Source organism: Plectropomus leopardus, chromosome 15 (genome assembly GCF_008729295.1).
Source record: "Plectropomus leopardus isolate mb chromosome 15, YSFRI_Pleo_2.0, whole genome shotgun sequence".
Classification (NCBI taxonomy): Eukaryota; Metazoa; Chordata; class Actinopteri; order Perciformes; family Serranidae; genus Plectropomus; species Plectropomus leopardus.
Window position 1 is genome coordinate 9,690,231 of NC_056477.1, and position 17,668 is coordinate 9,707,898.

Below are 17,668 nucleotides of genomic sequence, written 5' to 3' on the forward strand. Positions count from 1 at the left end.
CGTTTGTGGAGGAACTCAAAATGCCTATTACATATTTAATTAACTATTTGTGATAATTTTATTTCTATTTTCATGTACGTTATCTTAGTTGTAAAATTAATTTATCATAATTTTATCTTTATCGTAGAACAGCTAGAATTAGCTAATATAAAACGTAGGAACGTTTATTTTGTGGTGTTGGGGTAGTCGAGTTTAATTCACAACAGGACCTCAACAGTGACAGATGGCGTGCTAGCTAGCGTACGTAACAATGAGAAAAGTTTAGTTTTTTCTCACTTAAATGTATCCCGACCTCATCGACATAGTATCTGACCTTTTAAAATAAGACAAGGTAAGTTGGCTGATGCTGTCAAAAGATTGTCCTGCGATAAATTGTTTACGGTTAGCTGTTACCTAGCATTGTATACTAATACTTCACGTTTACTTTACAGTTGACTCCGTAGACTGTCTTATTAAAAAAAAACTGCTACAATGGACGACCTTCAGAGGACAGTTACTCAAGAGGACGCGGTTCAGTACAAACTCTTCTCGGTTCAGAAAGACGGTTTAACTTCACAGCAGAATGAGGAGCATCTCACACATCTAGTGGAGGAGATTTTGACAAAGTTTGCCCCTCTCCTGATGCAATACATCTGGCAGCATCAGTCATTCAACCTCAAGTATCATTCTGAGAAAGGTACAGTGTTCTCAACACCTCAGAGATGAGTTGATTTAAATATTGATGTAGCAGCAGGTACATACACCAAAGCCATTATTACTTCCTTAAACATACCTGGCACGTGTATTACTCAGCGTTCACTGTGTCTCAGGAATACCACACCAGTGGGCGACGCAAGCAGCAGACAGATGCCTAAGTGGCTACATTAGTACCCTTACGTAAGGCTGACATATGTTTTATTTTATTGACAGGTGGTGTCCCTGCTCACATTGGAGGGAGCACTCAGTTTGGGGACAATGTGGAGGACGAGTGGTTTATTGTTTACCTCCTGCAGCAAATCACAGAGGCTTTCCCAGAGCTTGCAGCAAGGTGAGACAAAATGTTCATATTTTCAAAGTAAAAAACAAATGACTTGAATGCCATACTACAGTGCCTAAACATGGAACAGTTTTCATTTGCTTCTCTTTTTCATGTTGGTGTGTGAAGAGTTGAAGACAATGATGGAGAGTTTCTTCTGATTGAAGCAGCAGATTATCTTCCCAAGTGGCTGAATCCAGACAACAGTGAAAACAGGGTGAGTCGACCAGATGTTGTGGCAGATATCATGATTTTATTTTTTTGTGATAGTTTATGATCTTTTGTTGTCTTTAGCACAGCTTTTATTGATATGTATGTTTGAAGGACCCTACCAGTGGGTTTACATGTCGTAGCCCTTAAAATACAAATCAGCATGCTTCTTTTTTACTACAGACCCTTACTTAAAGCACACTGTAAATTTGTGGATTGATATCTCACTTTTAAGTAGCCATTAGTTTCGGTTAATCTATGTAAGGTATAAGAACATCATTTATTTGATGTAAAACATGGTAATCATCACTATGTACCTTTCTGTTATGACTTGTCCTGGGGCCAATTTCAAAACTCTTCCTTTTGGCAGACTTCCAAAAACCAATACAGTTATGCACGGGACTTTACCTCACCAATTTAAAATAACTCATGATGATTTCTTGTGTTGGATTTCTAGTAACATATGATAATTGTCAATGGAAAGCTTCTAAGCAGTCATTAAAAATTAGCCATAATCCAAAATAAACAGAGCATGATTTTAACAAAATATTCATTTAACTGTCAGAGAAATACTTATCATTGTATGTTTTCTCAATTAGTCCTGCTCATAAATGTATAATTATTTTATTTCAAGTCTCTGATAGTTGAGATTTGTACTTAAGCCACTGCTGCTCAATTTAAAACTTTTTTGAAGTATGTTGTTAATATAAGTGTAAAGTAATCTGTAAATTTGTGGACAATGCAACATAACATGCAGAACCCCATATTGTCTGTATTCACTGTTAGTCTAAGACTTTTTTTTTCTCCTCTTCCTCTCTGATGTAGGTCTTCCTCTATAAAGGAGAACTGCACATTCTGCCCTGTCCCTCCAAATCCAGTCCAGTGGGGGTTCCAAAAGATGTGGTACCAACTGTGCCACAAGCTTTAGCGCTGCTCTCCACCCACCCAGAGGCCTGTCAGGCAAGCCCCAAGATCCGTTCAGCCCTGAGGAAGCGATTAGAGGGGTGAGAGGGCATCTTTATGTGTTAAATGTCTACTTTCACATTGACATGTGTATATTCAATTCAATTTTATTCATAAAGCCCATTATCACAAATTAAAATTTGCCTCAAAGGGCTTTACAGCGTACGACATCCCTCTGTCCTTAGACCCTCACACTGACTAAGGAAAAACTCCCCCCAAAAAGACCTATAATGGGGAAAAATTCTTACCACTGCACCTCTGACTTATTTTTACACTAAAGAAGAAAAAAATAAAATGTCAGAGCCCAAGAGATACTTTGTCACTACAAACTTGATAAAACACTTTCAGAAGCGTAAGAATAACTTCCTGAGAGTCTAAAAAATATTGTATGTAAGTGGATAAAAATATGTCCAACTGGTTTCAGCAGCTACTGAAAATCTATGAAAAATAATAAAGCATATCAATCTCTGCTTTTCACTTAGTTATCCAGAGAAGATTAAAACTGGCCTCCATCATGCCCACTGCTTCATACCCTCTAATGTCGCTATGGTGTTAGCACAACGACCAGACCTCGTTGCCCCTGCAGTGTCCGCGTTCTACTTGCGGGATCCAGTGGATCTGCAGGCGTGTCGGAGCTTCAAGACCTTTCCTCCTGACACAAGAGTCCTCACCTCGGTAAACACATTTAAAGACATAATGATTGTCGTGGCCGAGGCAACAAGAAGAGGTTGGGCCTCATTTAAGGAAATAATAATATATATAATAATATATAAATATAACTTATTTCAACATTTCGCTTCTATGTTGTGTGGCAAATGTGTTTATTTCATGCACAATGCTCTAATCACTAGGTTTGTTTTTTCATTAGTATGTTTCCGCTTTTGTGAAATTAAAAGTCTTTTATGCAAAAAACTATAACCTTGCGCTGCCATTGTATGTATTACCAGGTCACATTTACCCGTTGCCTGTACGCACAGCTGCAGCAGCAACAGTTCACCCCAGATCGGAGGAGCGGCTTCACCCTGCCTCCTCGCTCTCATCCCCAGTACAAAGCCCATGAACTTGGCATGAAACTGGTGAGCCATCACCTGTGTTTCTTTATTCTGATCCTTCTTTTGAAGTAATAATTGTGTGCATTTAAAGAATTCAACATTGCTTTTTAGTATTGTATTGGATTATATGTTTGTCTCTGTCTGTTTCTCTCAGGCCCATGGTTTTGAGATCCTGTGTTCTAAGTGCAGGTTGCCATCGTCAGAGCCCGATGCCCCCGTCAGTTGTAACCCGCAGTGGAAAGGCTTCATGGATAGTCTGAAAAGAAACGGCTACTTCAGAGTTAGTCTCACTTTTTGAATGTTGAGGTCAAGAAAAAGAGCAGCTACTAACCCACACTGGAATAATGGGCTTTAAATCATACATTGTTAAATATGCAATATCCAAAGCATTTCCCTACTGTGAAAAGTTAATGTTATTGTTGTCAAATGCAGGGAGAACTGGAAGGTTCAGCTCATCATAGAGAACTAACACGATCTGCGGAAAACTTTTTCAAACAGTCTGTCGCCTCAAAATCAAGGTACGGATTGTGGCTGTGCATGCATGTGTTGGTCACTAAGCCTGTGTGAATATGCGTGCCTTTGATATCAGAGTAAATCTGTCTGAATGCATCTATTATGTACGTTGTCTCAGTGCTTTATCCCCGGGTGAGGAAGTTCTCCAGCTGCTGCACAGCTGCAGTGCGTTCAGCCTGGAGGAGCTGAAGAAACAAGAGTCACAGCTCCCCCAAGAGGACAGTGAGTAAAAATGTAGCTTTGAAAATGATGTACTGTGCTCTTAAAAAAGTGTTTGTAAAAAGTCTGTAGATTCATTCTTGAAGAGCATATGAACTTGAATTTTTCTCATTAATGGTAATCAGTCCTCACAGCAGAATAGCGTATCAAAATGTCTGCACATAGAAACTTGGAAAGCATTCCTGCAGCATCATTTATAAGAAATGTTTGCATGTACATTGTTGGTATTTCCTGTGCAAAGGAGAGGCTTAATATTTCAAAATGGCAGCATAAACACAGTCTAGACTTTTACTTTTCTTACACATTGCTCTAAAGTAGATAATGCCTTTGTCTCTGCCATCTGGGATTTTCAGCTTCCTGCCAAATCCTTTCAGTTTCTATCCTTTTGGTGTGCATCCTCCATTCTTTACCTGTTCTCCCTTTCAACCATTTCCCAAAATCAGTTAGTCTTTGTGTCTATCTCCAGGTGACAGCTGGCTGGATATCACGACTCAGGATTTGGAGCGTATGTTGCAGGAGAGGAGCGGGGGGAGAGCTGATGTTGGCAGCCAAAACGCCAGTTCCACCAAACAGAAACAGGGTGTTGGGGGTGCAGGGGAGAGGAGGAAGGAGATGGAGAATGACAAGGAGGAAGAGGAGGCCGGTTACAGCCTGGTAGCAGTCAGTCAGGGGATGAAGAACTTCCTAAACGCCATGTCGTCACATGAGGGAGCTGAACTGCCCTGGTGAGAGAGACTGACTGACTTTCTGGCCAGCACACATTGATTTTTAGCAATATTTAGCCAAGATCATAAAAGGCAGATTTGGGTTGTTGATTAAAATGAATCCATTCAAGATAAGATAAGCTTATCCTTTATTAGTCCAACAACAGGGAAATGTGCATTGTTACAGCAGCAAAGCGACATCAAAGCAAGGTATGTCCAAGATAAATGGAGCAAAAAGAGCAATATAAATAGTAAAAAACAAGACACAAAATTCAATAATAAAAGAATGTGGGATCATTTGTGTATTTATTTTAGATATGATACAGTTTGATGAACAGAAACACCCACACATGTGCTGGAGTACAGTTAATCAAGCCAAGGTATAAATTATGATTTAAATGTGCACTTTTATGTAACATGCATTATTTTCTCTTCATGATTCCCCTGTCCTACAGATGCTAGTGCATGCACACTCTGGCCTGTTTAGTTAAAGTATTTCAATGTGCAGTGTCCCACCCATAGTCTTTTAGTTCAGGTTTCACATTATTTTTTGTTTTTATTCCAGGAGCAGTTCAACTCAGCCTTTTAGTTTGGAGCCCGATGCCATGGCCAACGCTCTGGACAGACTGCTAGGTAGCAGAAGTTATGAAACGTGGAACTGTAAAATAACTTGTCACATTTATCTCTGAAATTAATCTGTCTTTTAATATTTACAGGAACCAAAGAAGAAGAGCTAGATTCAGATGATCTAGATGATGATGATGATGATGATGATGATGAAGAAGAGAATGAAGAAGGGTCCACAGGCTACACAGAGATGAACGGGACAGAAACGTTGGACAGTCTCAGAAGATACATGGAGGAAATGGATCAGGAGCTGATGAGCACTAATATCGGACAAAGCTTCAATGTGAAGGTAAATCATGCAGTTCCAAACCCCTCTATATTGAATAAATGAATTAATGAATAAATAATTTTAATTCTGTTTCATGTGAAACAGATTATTTCACACGATCGTTTTTTAACCAGCAACCGAAAAGGAATAGGCTGAAGCCCTAAATCAACCACAGAAAAGTCCAGAATAACAGCACCACCAAAGGAACAAAAAAATGTATTAACAGCAAGACCCTATTTTACATTATAATCGTTTTTTATTATGATTTGTGATCATTTGTTGTTTTTTTTTTAATCTAAACAGAGAAAATTTTAACTCTTCATTGAGTCAATTCCATAATTTGACTCCCAAAACTGAAATAAAACTATATGTTACATTTGTCCTCACTTTACATGTTTCAAAAATGAACAACCCTCTTTAATTATAATTTCCTTATATTAAAACACAAAATGAATACAGACTGGAAGGCCTCTATTTACAACCCTAAAAAGTATTTCCAATGTTTTTAAGAACACGAGATCTACAAATGTTAAAGTGTAGGATCCTTTAAAAAATATTTGTAGAATAATAATAGCCAGCATCATGTATTATCCCGAAAACTCTTTTTTTTTTTTAAGTGTAATTATAGGGTCTAGATTTGTTTTGTATGCATTCCCCCAAATTTCAGCACAGTAAGACATATGTACAAACATTTTTTTTGCTAAACAGCTCCCTGGTTTTATAAAGAATAGCTATAGATTTAGGTCATTTCCGTTTTGATATATTGATGTTCACTCTCAGCCTGAAGATATTATTCATTTTCAAAACATATGTGAAAAAATGCACATGTATCTTCCTGAATCTAATTTTTTGACCATTTGGTTAATTTTACTTTTTGCAGAATTACAACAAGGCAGGCGTGGACAATGGCTCCCCTCATCCCGCTGCCACGGACGGTGTCCCAAGACATGAAGCTCAGGCAGAGACAGAGGAGGAGATCCAGCCTCTGGACGTCGACCTCAACCTGGTCACAAACCTGCTGGAGTCCCTCAGCTGCCAGGCCGGGCTGGCTGGACCGGCTTCGAACCTGCTGCAGAGTCTGGGTATTCACCTACCGCCCAACTCTGATCCCTCGTAAAGGACATAAAATGCCTTTATTCATATTACAGTACCTCTGTTGGCAAAGCACTCATGGATGTTGAAGATGTCACGAATTTCATAAAATATTATCAAAAATCTTTTGGAATATGGAAAAAAATGGAAAATGCTGCACTGGGTCAAGACCAGGCTGCGACATTTGAGGCTGAAAAATGAAGTGGGAAGGGCCGAAAACTGCAAATCACTAACTGGTTGCTTGATTCTGGCTCCAAAACAGAGTAACTCCCCATAGACCCCAAAAAATCAAGCAGTCTTCAAGATAAGGCAAGTACTCACATAAGAACAAGAAACGATGACTGTTCGGCTCACTGAATGTGGAAGTCCATGGTTTAGGTTGGCAGTATGAAAACCATCTGAAGCACTCTGAGCATGATAACCTTTTAGTAATACATGTATGATCAGCGTGGTTTGACTTAAAAATCTTCAACATTTTAGGATGCTCGGATGCTTTTCAGACTCCCAATCTACAGCATGAACTTCTACATTCAGAGAGCTAAACAGTCATTGTTTTTTATTGTCATGTGATCTTTTGGCATGTGTTTAAACCTGCCTTGTTTGTAGTTTACAGTTCATTTTAAATATACACAGAAAAGAAATGAAAGCTCATTCATGTGTAGAACATACATTTCAGATAGCATAAATGAAAAATACGCTAAACACTCTGAAATAACAACGCAATAATGTACAGGGTTTTACATTGTTTTTTTCCATTAGATAGTTTCTGCTTTGGTCCATATTAGTGTTGAAATAGTCGTATAAATATACAAAACTTTTTCTTCAAGGATGACCCCCTCAGTTGATTGAGGCATATACAGTATATGGCAGTGTAAAATGAGGTGCATTCATCTTCAGTTTGGTTGCAGTGTGAACACAGATTTTATCAAGTCTGTGTTGCTATGAATCTTTATGTCCGGATTTATTCATGTTCCTTCTTTGACAAACCAAGTGGCTGGATGAAGGCAGGATGAAGTGGACACAAAAAGGTCTTAGCAAATTATGATGTACATTTTTTAACAGGTTTACAAAGGATTTTTAATGCATTCTGCTTTGTGTGATGAATACCGTTTGTGATTTTTGACTGCATTACATTTGGATGTTAGAATAAATATTTTTGGAAATAAATAAGTCACATGTCAGTTTCAGTTCAGTTTATTGAATGTATACAGATGTTCTTCAGTTAAGTGCACCAGCATCAGGTAGTTCAGCTTTATTTTCACATTATTTGTTTAAGCATGTGAAATACTTATGTGTCCTAAATATAATGGACGCACTTTGAGGAAATAAAAGCACATTCTTAAAGCAGCACATAATTACAGCTTCTGATGACTCAAAGAACTTGTCATCACCACCATTTAACTCTTTCCTCATCACGATCCCTTCTCATCTGACTGACCTCAGCAGTCAGATTCATTCAAGGGCAACTTCTGCAGACCTCTGGTTAAAAATTCATTCAGGGATCTGAGCTTAAATATTTCTAACACTGTTATGCAAACAAGAGCGTAAAAGCTCTCAGAATCATTCATGGACAAACATGGAGGCTTAATTTTGTTCATCTTAAATACAGTTAAATATATGCACATTTACAGAAGGGTCCAAAAGCTATCAAGAACTTATTCAGTGAAAATCTACTGTCTTTTTAACAAATACACATATAAAAACAAGGTCCTTGTTGGTATTTGTTCAGCTCTAAATAAAAATGTGTAGTGTTTGACTCTACAGGCTGCTGATTTGAACTTTCATTGTCACTGGTTGTAAAACTGCCCCTCCCCCGCTAATGTCACGGTCTGTCTGATTGTTTTTGAAAAGTACCTAATGTTTTCTTCCTAACCGGATCAGGCTGATGTTTGTATCATGGTCAGGTGCTGTTTATACTGTGCCCCGTCCTCTACAGTTGCTCAACTGCTTCAGCCTTTTGACATTATCTCATCCTGACAGCCGTTTTACGTTTCTGAAAGGAAATGCACCAGTTTGCTCTGGCTTCAAATGTTTACATACTTGTGAGAAGTGCCTGAAGAAAAAGAGTAATCTAACTTGTTACTCTCCACAGGATAAAATGACCCCGTGGTCACTGATGTGGATTAAACTGCAATCTGTGTTTGTTGTGTTGATACATTATAAAACAGTCAATTATTTTTCTTAGTCCTTTCAAGCAAAACTACCACAGCTGCAGCAACGGCAGCATCAGCTGCCTCGCTGAGTGCAGCAGTGCGGCAGCGAGCGGTGAGACACACAGAGCCGACATACCCACCAGGAAGTTCAGCACCATCCCCAGCAGGAGAATAGAGAGCAGGTACCCATGGAAGAGCAGGGTTTGCCAGCTGCTGTGACTCAACACCTGCCAAGGACTGTTCGGGTGCAGCAGCCACAGGAGGCCCAGCACCCAGCTCTGGTTCACCAGCTGGGTGTAGTAGATGTCAAAAATGGAGGCTTGGGCATTGAGAGAGTGGCAACGCTCAGCCTCAGACACTTTAGTCAGCCAAGTCAGAGACAGACTGTGGAGGATAAGAGCCAGAGGTGCGTACATGTACTCCAGAGCATGGACACCTGACAGACCCTGTGAGGCTGCAGAGAGAGAGACAGGAAGTCCATCAGAGGTCAATTTGTTCTGAGATGAAGAATCAACACAACCTAGGCTGAATGTGTATATAATTGTATTTCTTATTTTGCTGTTAAGCACAGCATTGTTGTAAATGTGTGCATTTTTCATAATGGACATGTGCAATTGATGTAAGATGTTTTTATTGTTTTATTTTACTATATATGTTTTGTTGTTTTTGCTGTTTTTATACTGCAGAGACTGAAGTCAAAGGCAAATTTCCAAATAATAATTTATCTATATATCTATCTTTCTCAACTCTAAATAATCTTTGTACCTGTGATGGCAAAAGAGGTCCCACCCAGGATGGAAACCAGAACAGCGATGTAGGGAGGTGGAGGGGACGCCAGCTTCTGCCAGAAACTGAAGGCCACGGTTGCTATGGGCAGCAGAGGCAGCACGAGGGGGAAGAGGCCCGCGTTTGAGCTGCTGGCCTTGGCCCACATGGTCAGCACAGCGTGGATGCTGTTACAGATGGAGGGCACCAGGACCCTCTCACCCAGCGACCTGCAGTAGTGCTGCAGAGGCACCAGACCCAGGACATGGAGGAGATTTAAGACCAAGAGAGAGATCAGAACCTGGAAAAGACAATGTCAGTAAAGTTACAATATATAAAGCACACTATAAAGTACTCAAGTAGAAAGCCGAAGCATTTTAGTCATACTTTTATAACCAGCAGACTGCTGGTTGGATGCTTCATGTGGGATGGTATTGTAGTGAGTCTATATTTCCCGGGCTTCCGGTGGCGCTACAGCAAGATGGACATGTAGCCATGAGCTCCTCAAAGTCGGTTTTATAAATATAAAATAGCTTTGGAACCATTATAAGAGGAGTGAATGCGCAAAGAAGTCATAAGATAAAAAAAAGAGAGTGAATAAAATACAAGAAAACGCGGATGTGACCGTGTCAACTGAACAGAAAGACTGACTGAGAAACTATGGCAGGAGAAGCTAACGTGGCGGCTAACCAAAACGCACTGCTGGAGGGTCTGTCTCTACTCTCCAACGAGCTAAAGGACTTTAAACAAGACATGAGACGTGAACTTGGTGAATTAAAAATCGATGTCAAGAAAACTATGAAAGAGGATCTCATCGAGTTTAAAGACGAAGGTTTGCGTGAGCTGCAAAGTCACCGCGCTAGCATCGCCGAGGTACAGACCCGGATAGCAGACCTGGAGTCGGCCTGCCTGGACATGAGAGACACGCTGCTTGCGGTAGCGAAACAAAACATGCAGGACAAACTAGTGTATTTGGAAAGCCGCTCCCGGGGGGGATAATTTACGTATATATGGTGTACCGGAAGATAAGAAGAGGGCTTGGTCACCGAATTTGTAAGTGAGCTGCTTAAAAGTCATCTCACACTACCTGAAGGAGTTCAACTCCAAATCCAGCGGGCTGACACAGCGCTGATCCCCGGTGCAGGTGTACTGGCACTCCGGCCTGCGGATCCACGAGAGCGCGGACGAGGCAGCCCTTGATCTGAATAAAGGCGGAATCAAGGTGAGGGTACCCAGGGAAGGAGCACCATGACCGCAGCAGAGGAAGGACTGAATTAACTGTTGCCATGGAAACGCAGTACGCGACAGACACGCAGCCGAGCATGTGAGGGAGAGGCTCACAGTCCAGACAGTGTATGTTTTGCCTGGAAGGTGAGTTTTTTTGGGCACGTCACTAAAGGTGAGTTAATATATTCCTTCACTTCGAAAATGTTATTCTCGTCTCTGACTTGTCAGTGATCCATTACACCCTCAAAGCAGACAACGAGATTATTATATTTCACAGCAAAGGCAGACGCCGTTGTGTTAAAGGAGATGTCTCTTTTGCCTCCACAATGCCGGCATGCTATCTAAAATCACATTCTGGAGCAGCGTGATGCCGCTGTTGATTGGTTCTGTGTAAAAATGCAATGGCAGCATAAAGACGGGACTATATAACAGCCCTATAGCACAATCTCTGTGTAGAACAGATTTGGGTACAGTGGTGCTCCCATGCCCGGCCGGGGGGGGACCCTGCCACATAACTGCTCATATGTTCTGTAGTTATGTACCGTAACATATATGTCACATGACCAAAAGTAATCACATAAATGGAGGACAAAGATTTAGGATGGGTGCATATGAAGTAAAATATCCACTCAATGCTCAATGCCTGTGGCTCACTGACATTATACAACGTGCAAAAATATAACTTTAACTTATGAACTAATAACAGTGGTAACCTATGGACTAATGTCATTAAGTCCTCACACCCCCCCCCCCCCAGCAATGTCCACAACTCAGAAGTTGTAAATCACAGGTTTGAGGCTCTATTGATGTTTGTTTTTTCTACATCAGAAATCCATAGAGTCTACCTATTTCAGTGCATTTTCACTATACTCACAATCAACATATCCTAACACTCAAAGTCATTCGTTTTCAGTCTTATGCATCCTTTGGTCACCCATTTGGTTAAACATCTATCATGCACAAGTGTTAATCAACACTGAACCGCTTCTGTCACTCCCCACATGCCCTGTCCTTCAAACGAGCACACACAGACCACAAATACTGACTGAGCTACAGTAGCCAGCAGCCGGCACTTCATGGCACAGGTATGAAGTTAACTGCACCAATGATTAACAATGATCCAGTAAACGAATAATGTTTTTTTCTCAAGAATTGTCAATAAATTACACATTTTAAAAATTATTAGTCGTAGTTAAATATATTTTTCTACATAAATAGACATATGTGAGTCTTTTTAAAACATATATGGTATTTCTGTATCAACATACTGATTAACTGATTGCCTGTGTGTTTTCAGAGATGCTACAAAGCCCCCTGTTGTTCTTAAGCTTCAGATATCTTATCAGGGTGTCCAGGTTCACATATGACATATTTATTTTGTGGATTAACTTTGAATTTGTGAACAGGCCCATGTAACTGCAGTATAAGCAAATATGCTGCTGTCAGGACACACAGTGCTCTGTGTAAACTGAACAGCAGGTGAGCCCTAGTGTGCTGTGTTGTCTTTTTAATATATAATAAAATACGCAGGTGCTGGTGGCGCACAAAGATTGCTTTCATATTTGATTGGTCGTGCTGATTAAAGTGTGAAGCAGCAGACAGCAGGCACCAACCTGGGCAAAGCAGAGAGCCACTGCATAAGGGTAGTGGTACTGAGGGATAAAGATGCCGGTCACAAAGTTTCGGAGTTTATCTGCAAGGCCGTATATCACCACGACTGCCAGGCAGAGGGTGGGGACCAAGGGCTTCAGTGCATGATTAGACAAAAGTTTCTTCATCGCTGAGGCACACCATCCTCTCCTCCACCGCGCTGAACTGCACACAGGAAATTGTTGTATGAATCGTACATTATATATGATGTTTAAATGACAAAGCTGTGAATGAAGTTTGTGGAGAATTGAATTGTTAAAATTTTACTGAGCCAGAAAACCAAAATAAGAGAAGACATCAAACCTGAGCAAATTGGTGTGATTTTTTTCAAAAACTTTTGAGGAAAAAAGAATTGCCAGGAAACTGCAAAAAGTTATGAAAAGGTACAAGAAAATGAACTAAAAAAAGTTTAAAATTTTGTTTAAAGAGAGATAGAGAGTGAATAATTAGAAAATCTTTTATTTTTTATATGGTTTTAAACTTAAAATGATGCATATGAAATAATCTTTTTTTTTTTTTTTTACTTTTTTAAAATTATTATTTTCAGGTCTTTTTTGTAACTTTTTAGTAATTTCCTATTAAGTTGCTCATGGCCCTCTTTACGTGTTTCTTAAATAAATTAAGCCAATTTGCTCAGTATAACTCATGTATACTGTAGCCTATATGTATGCAAATAAAGTGTGGCTAGGTAAATACAGTTGGATTTTATTTGCCTGGTTCTCAGGATGAAAGCGATAACATAAAATATATTTAATCAAAAGACAGTTGTATTGCCTTTTACCTAAGAGCCATGCTGTCATTCTGTGCAGAGGTTGCTGTTGGATCTGTTGTCTAGAGTCAGAGAGGGGAGAAGAGAAATTCACACGACTGTAACATGCAGATCGGTGAGGTGATCAACATGTCCTCGGGAGAACAACAGAAAGATATACCTGGTTTAACTAATAACTTTTACATCATCCTCATGTGTTACTGTTGATATTTTATCATAAGTGTATCATATTCAGGACTTCATTTACAGTACTGTTACCATCAAAAACCTCCTGTATTTAGGTTTTCATATTGTCATTTTACATGTTTAATTCGTTTTGCTGTGTTTTTTAAATTTAATATTTCTTTCTATCTTTTTTTTATTTATTGTTTTTTTATTCTGTTTTACTGATGGGTGTCTGTTTTTGCCAGGTTGAAATAAACCTGAATGATAATTATAAATCAGAAAAAAAATATTTTTCAAAAAGTCATCATTTATTTAAAAATACAACAATAATGTTATGTAAATAGCTGGAAATTTGTAAAATTTAAGTGGTTTGGTTGTGTGATAATAGCATAAAGGTTAAACATTATCTTTTTTTAAATGAAAATCAAGTTGAAGACATTTTCTTATGTTCACAAAAAAATCATTCAAAAGCAAAGAGACAAAAAAAACTGAGATGATATAATAATAATAATAATAATAATAATAATAATAATAATAATAATAATATAACAACAAACTTTATGTAGAAATCGCTTTTCAAAATAAAAATTTAAAAAAATAAAATAAGTAGCCTACCACCAATTAAATATGTAAGGAATGATGGCAACTAACCTTCCACCCAGGCTTTAGCCTAGACACAATTAATGTAGCCTTATGCCTTGTATAACCCACATATAAAATCTCATTATAATGGCCTTACATCAGAAAAGTCATATGAAAAACATATAAGCTTAACTGCTGCGTCACAAATAAAAAACAAGAAAAAACAACTAAGCTTAATCACTGAAAAGATGTGCTTAAATATTCTGAATTGTGCACCTTTTCGGACAGAAGCAAAAAATCTTGAAAAAAAACAGTGCAAGAAAAACATAAACTTCACTCACCATCTGAAATTCCTCATAAAGCCATGTTTCATCTTCGGACTCCAGTTATTAAACCGATCATAGTGAAGTCAGTAATTCTGCTTTGTCTGTACAAACGTGACTCTGCTGAGTGAGCCTCTGTGCTCTCCTCCTGCTCTCTGCTGCGGGCATTCACCTCATTTGTTTTGTCACTGTGTCCAGATGGACTTTGGTCCTGGTCTGTTTATTTTCCCATAATTGAAGAAGCAATCTTGGTGGACATTTATTAAAAGTCTGTTTCTCCCGAGAAACACAGAAACAGCAACAGAGAGCATATGTGGAATCCATCAGGATGAGATCTGTTTGCTGAAACATTTTATTACACATAATGAGTGATAGTGAGAGGTAGCAGCCTTGAGAGAGCAATCTGACCTATGCATCTAAAATTCATAGTACGTGTAAGTTAATGGGGATTTTCTGCTGATAGAAGTGAAACCCACGTTGTTTTTCCAGTTCTGACACCTGTTTGTGACATTCCTGACATGTTTCCAATGCAGCTTTATGTTTCCCAGCCTGCCTCTGTCTGGCTTCATGGCTGCACAGACCACCATGGCATTTTGGAGTCCATGAGCCGCATGGCTGCATGAATGAGGGGCTGTTAAGCAAACAGACTGATGAGGCTGAGAGGTTGTGCACTCCGGAGCAGCGTGGGGGACCCTGATTGATCCACAATACTATAGCAACGAGCCTGTAAGATCCAAGATGGCTCTCAGTTCGCTTTGGGTCTCATTTAGGGCTGGATAAGCATCGAGGCACCTCACCTACGATGAAATGGATGAAAAGTGACAAACGTGTTCATGTAAGCACTCTGACATATGTACGATGTATGTGGACACGAGTGAACATACTGTGTGTGCCATACTGTATGATGAAGGCTATCCACTGATATGTGCACACGTGGATTTCAGGGGTGTGGAGGGTGAACACAGGATGTCACCCTAAGCAGAGGGCTTTTATTTTTACAAACTTTTACATAAATTGATACAGAAAAGGCACAAATTGGTGCATAAAACTTCACCAGAACGCAGGATTTTAAGTGTACATGCTCAAAATTTTCCTTCCACAATATGGGTCATTCTATGAAAACGTGCCATTTTGCATCCCTCGACCAAAACCGCTTTGTAAATCTGATTAAACAATAAATAAAAACCAAACATTTTATAAATTAGTTTTCATTATATGTCTTAAAACATAAAAAGAAGTTAATTGTTTTTTATTTCATTTTTTTAAAAGTATTTTAAACAGTTTTTTTGTGCAGAAATTCGCAGAAATTGTGAAAATGACCTGTCTTTCAGAAAGAATTTTCAACTTTTTCAAGCTATTGAGACCAAAAAAGAGTAGTTTATATATGTATATATATGAGTTTTAATATTCTTCACAGACCTTTCCCAAGTGTAGTTTGGGTTTAAGCTCACTCAGGAGTACAGCAGGGGGCAGTCATACTCTGTTTTGCATTTGTTTGACACATAACTCTCTCACAAAGCTTTGGACATACACATTTATAGGAAAACCAAGTAACAGATACAGAAAACAGGCCCTCTCATAGACTTTGAAAATCTTCACTAAGACAAAATGTTGCATTCAAAGCAATCACATGATATCAATATTAGCAATGTAATCAAACAACAAGAGATTTAAAAAATAATAACTGTATACTGTATTTGTATCTGTTGTGTTTATTGTGTTAGGCCCCTAGAGGCCAGAGAATGATGTTGTACGCTTTCACCAATACACACCTGTGGTGACTGCAACTACAATCACTCTCTTTGTCTCAGCGTGTCACTACACCCTGAAGAAGGCAACAGCCGATATGCACTGGTGTACTTTTAATGTTTCTAGCCCGATGAATTACAGGCCTTTTGTGCTTTTCAAACCATCCTGAGTACCTGGACCTGGGTCTTTTATATCACAGTTTTTTGGTTATAAGTTCCTCCTTTTTTAAAAAAGCAACATATGTTGGCAAACAAAGAATATGATTGTCAATTCAGTGTTTTTGTGTGGCAAACTCCACAGGGTCTGTGTACTTTTATGTATCCTCCCTTATTCCTTCATTCTTTCTGTTGTCTAAATACAGTAATCTTTGTGTGCCTTTACGAGCACCTTAAAACCTTGTCCGTGCCAAATTTCCATCTACACCGCAACAACTGGAGGTTAATTTGAGTGAAGTAGGATTTATCTCCAGGTCTCCCCTCCTTCACCTGTCACAACCAGTTACTGCACGTGGCCCTCTAGAGTACTTGACCGTTTCCAAGACCACCAGCTAAATTTAAGTCACGGCTGAAGTTTTTAACATTATCTCTTGGTTTCTTGGTGTAGCATGTTCTCCTGATGAAGGGCTCATGGAAACAGCTGATTCATCTGCCAAATGAATTCAACAAAATGGGCACAGTACTGTCCAGGTAAAGAGATCTGCTTCTTGTTTTTAAAAAATATCTGAAACAGTAAAAATTGGTTTTGTGTTTAATCTCCTCTAATGTTACTGTGTAACTTTCCTGAGATTGCACTTCTCTGTGAGCATGTGTCTCTGTGTTGGTGTCAGAGTGAATAACAGTTATAGAGCGGCCTCTCGACAGCCTGTCAACACATCCCAAACAGTCAGCAGCATCTGTGACAGAGAGGTCAATAGCATTGGCAGTGGCCATTCCTCTGTCATACCTACTCAGAACAAAGGTAAAGGGAGTATTTTTACTTCTCTCAGTCTTAAATGCACACACAACTACTACACACAGACACACTGAACTCTTTGCATTTCTTCCGCCTGCAAGCAGTGTGTGAACCAGAGGAGGTGCTCGTTCCTGCTCAGCCAGTAACAGCTTGTGTAGAGAGAGGCTATATCACCCCACAGCAAGTGTACAACCTGCTGAGCGCAGAGGAAGGCCAGCCCGCTCTGTATGATCCGTATTATATTCTCATCCTGGACTGTCGCAGCGCAGAGAGGTGGGTGCTGCACGGATACACCAGTGCTCTGTCATACATCATATGTATATTGGCTATTATGTTTGACCCAATAAAGGCAACTTACAGTAAAATTCAATCCATCAACAGCACAATCTGGCCACGAAAGCTCTAAATCAACATATTTAGCTCAAGAAAAACCTCACATAAATACCATTTTTTGCGAGATTTGGTACAAGATTGCATAACCTTGTACAGGTGTTGCTTTTTTGGTTGAAGAAACATGGACAGATGCTGGAAAGTTTGTTTTCTATTTAGCCATAAGAGGACCTAAAACAATGTTGCATCTAGTTACCTGAGGTATAGTTTTAGGGATAATTCACTTATTTAAAGAATAACCAGAGGCATTATATTTGGGGTTGTTCAGCAATCCGTCTAAT

General features: G+C 39.3%; 2 protein-coding genes across 3 annotated transcripts; one reads left to right on the forward strand and one right to left on the reverse strand.

Moving 5' to 3' along the window:
* Window positions 1–127: 127 nt before the first annotated feature.
* ecd (ecdysoneless homolog (Drosophila)) lies at window positions 128–7,844 on the forward strand. The gene is made up of 14 exons (XM_042502750.1): window positions 128–331; window positions 432–676; window positions 910–1,027; window positions 1,145–1,232; window positions 2,051–2,229; window positions 2,671–2,863; window positions 3,136–3,264; window positions 3,395–3,520; window positions 3,673–3,758; window positions 3,872–3,975; window positions 4,439–4,697; window positions 5,242–5,309; window positions 5,393–5,592; window positions 6,452–7,844. Exons 2-14 carry the CDS (start codon window positions 472–474, stop codon window positions 6,686–6,688), a joined length of 1,992 nt encoding a protein of 663 aa, XP_042358684.1. The 5' UTR covers window positions 128–331; window positions 432–471; the 3' UTR covers window positions 6,689–7,844.
* si:ch211-248a14.8 lies at window positions 7,842–14,393 on the reverse strand. 2 transcript variants are annotated; one of them, XM_042502751.1, is made up of 5 exons: window positions 14,316–14,393; window positions 13,240–13,289; window positions 12,422–12,623; window positions 9,582–9,882; window positions 7,842–9,270 (listed from the first exon to the last, which is right to left on the reverse strand). In XM_042502751.1, the coding sequence occupies exons 1-5, from the start codon at window positions 14,316–14,318 to the stop codon at window positions 8,864–8,866; spliced, it is 963 nt and encodes a 320-aa protein (XP_042358685.1). In that variant the 5' UTR covers window positions 14,319–14,393; the 3' UTR covers window positions 7,842–8,863. The 2 variants fall into 2 exon arrangements, with proteins under 2 accessions (XP_042358685.1, XP_042358686.1); XM_042502752.1 differs by lacking the exon at window positions 13,240–13,289 and having other exon boundaries at window positions 14,316–14,375.
* Between the last annotated feature and the right edge of the window lie 3,275 nt (window positions 14,394–17,668).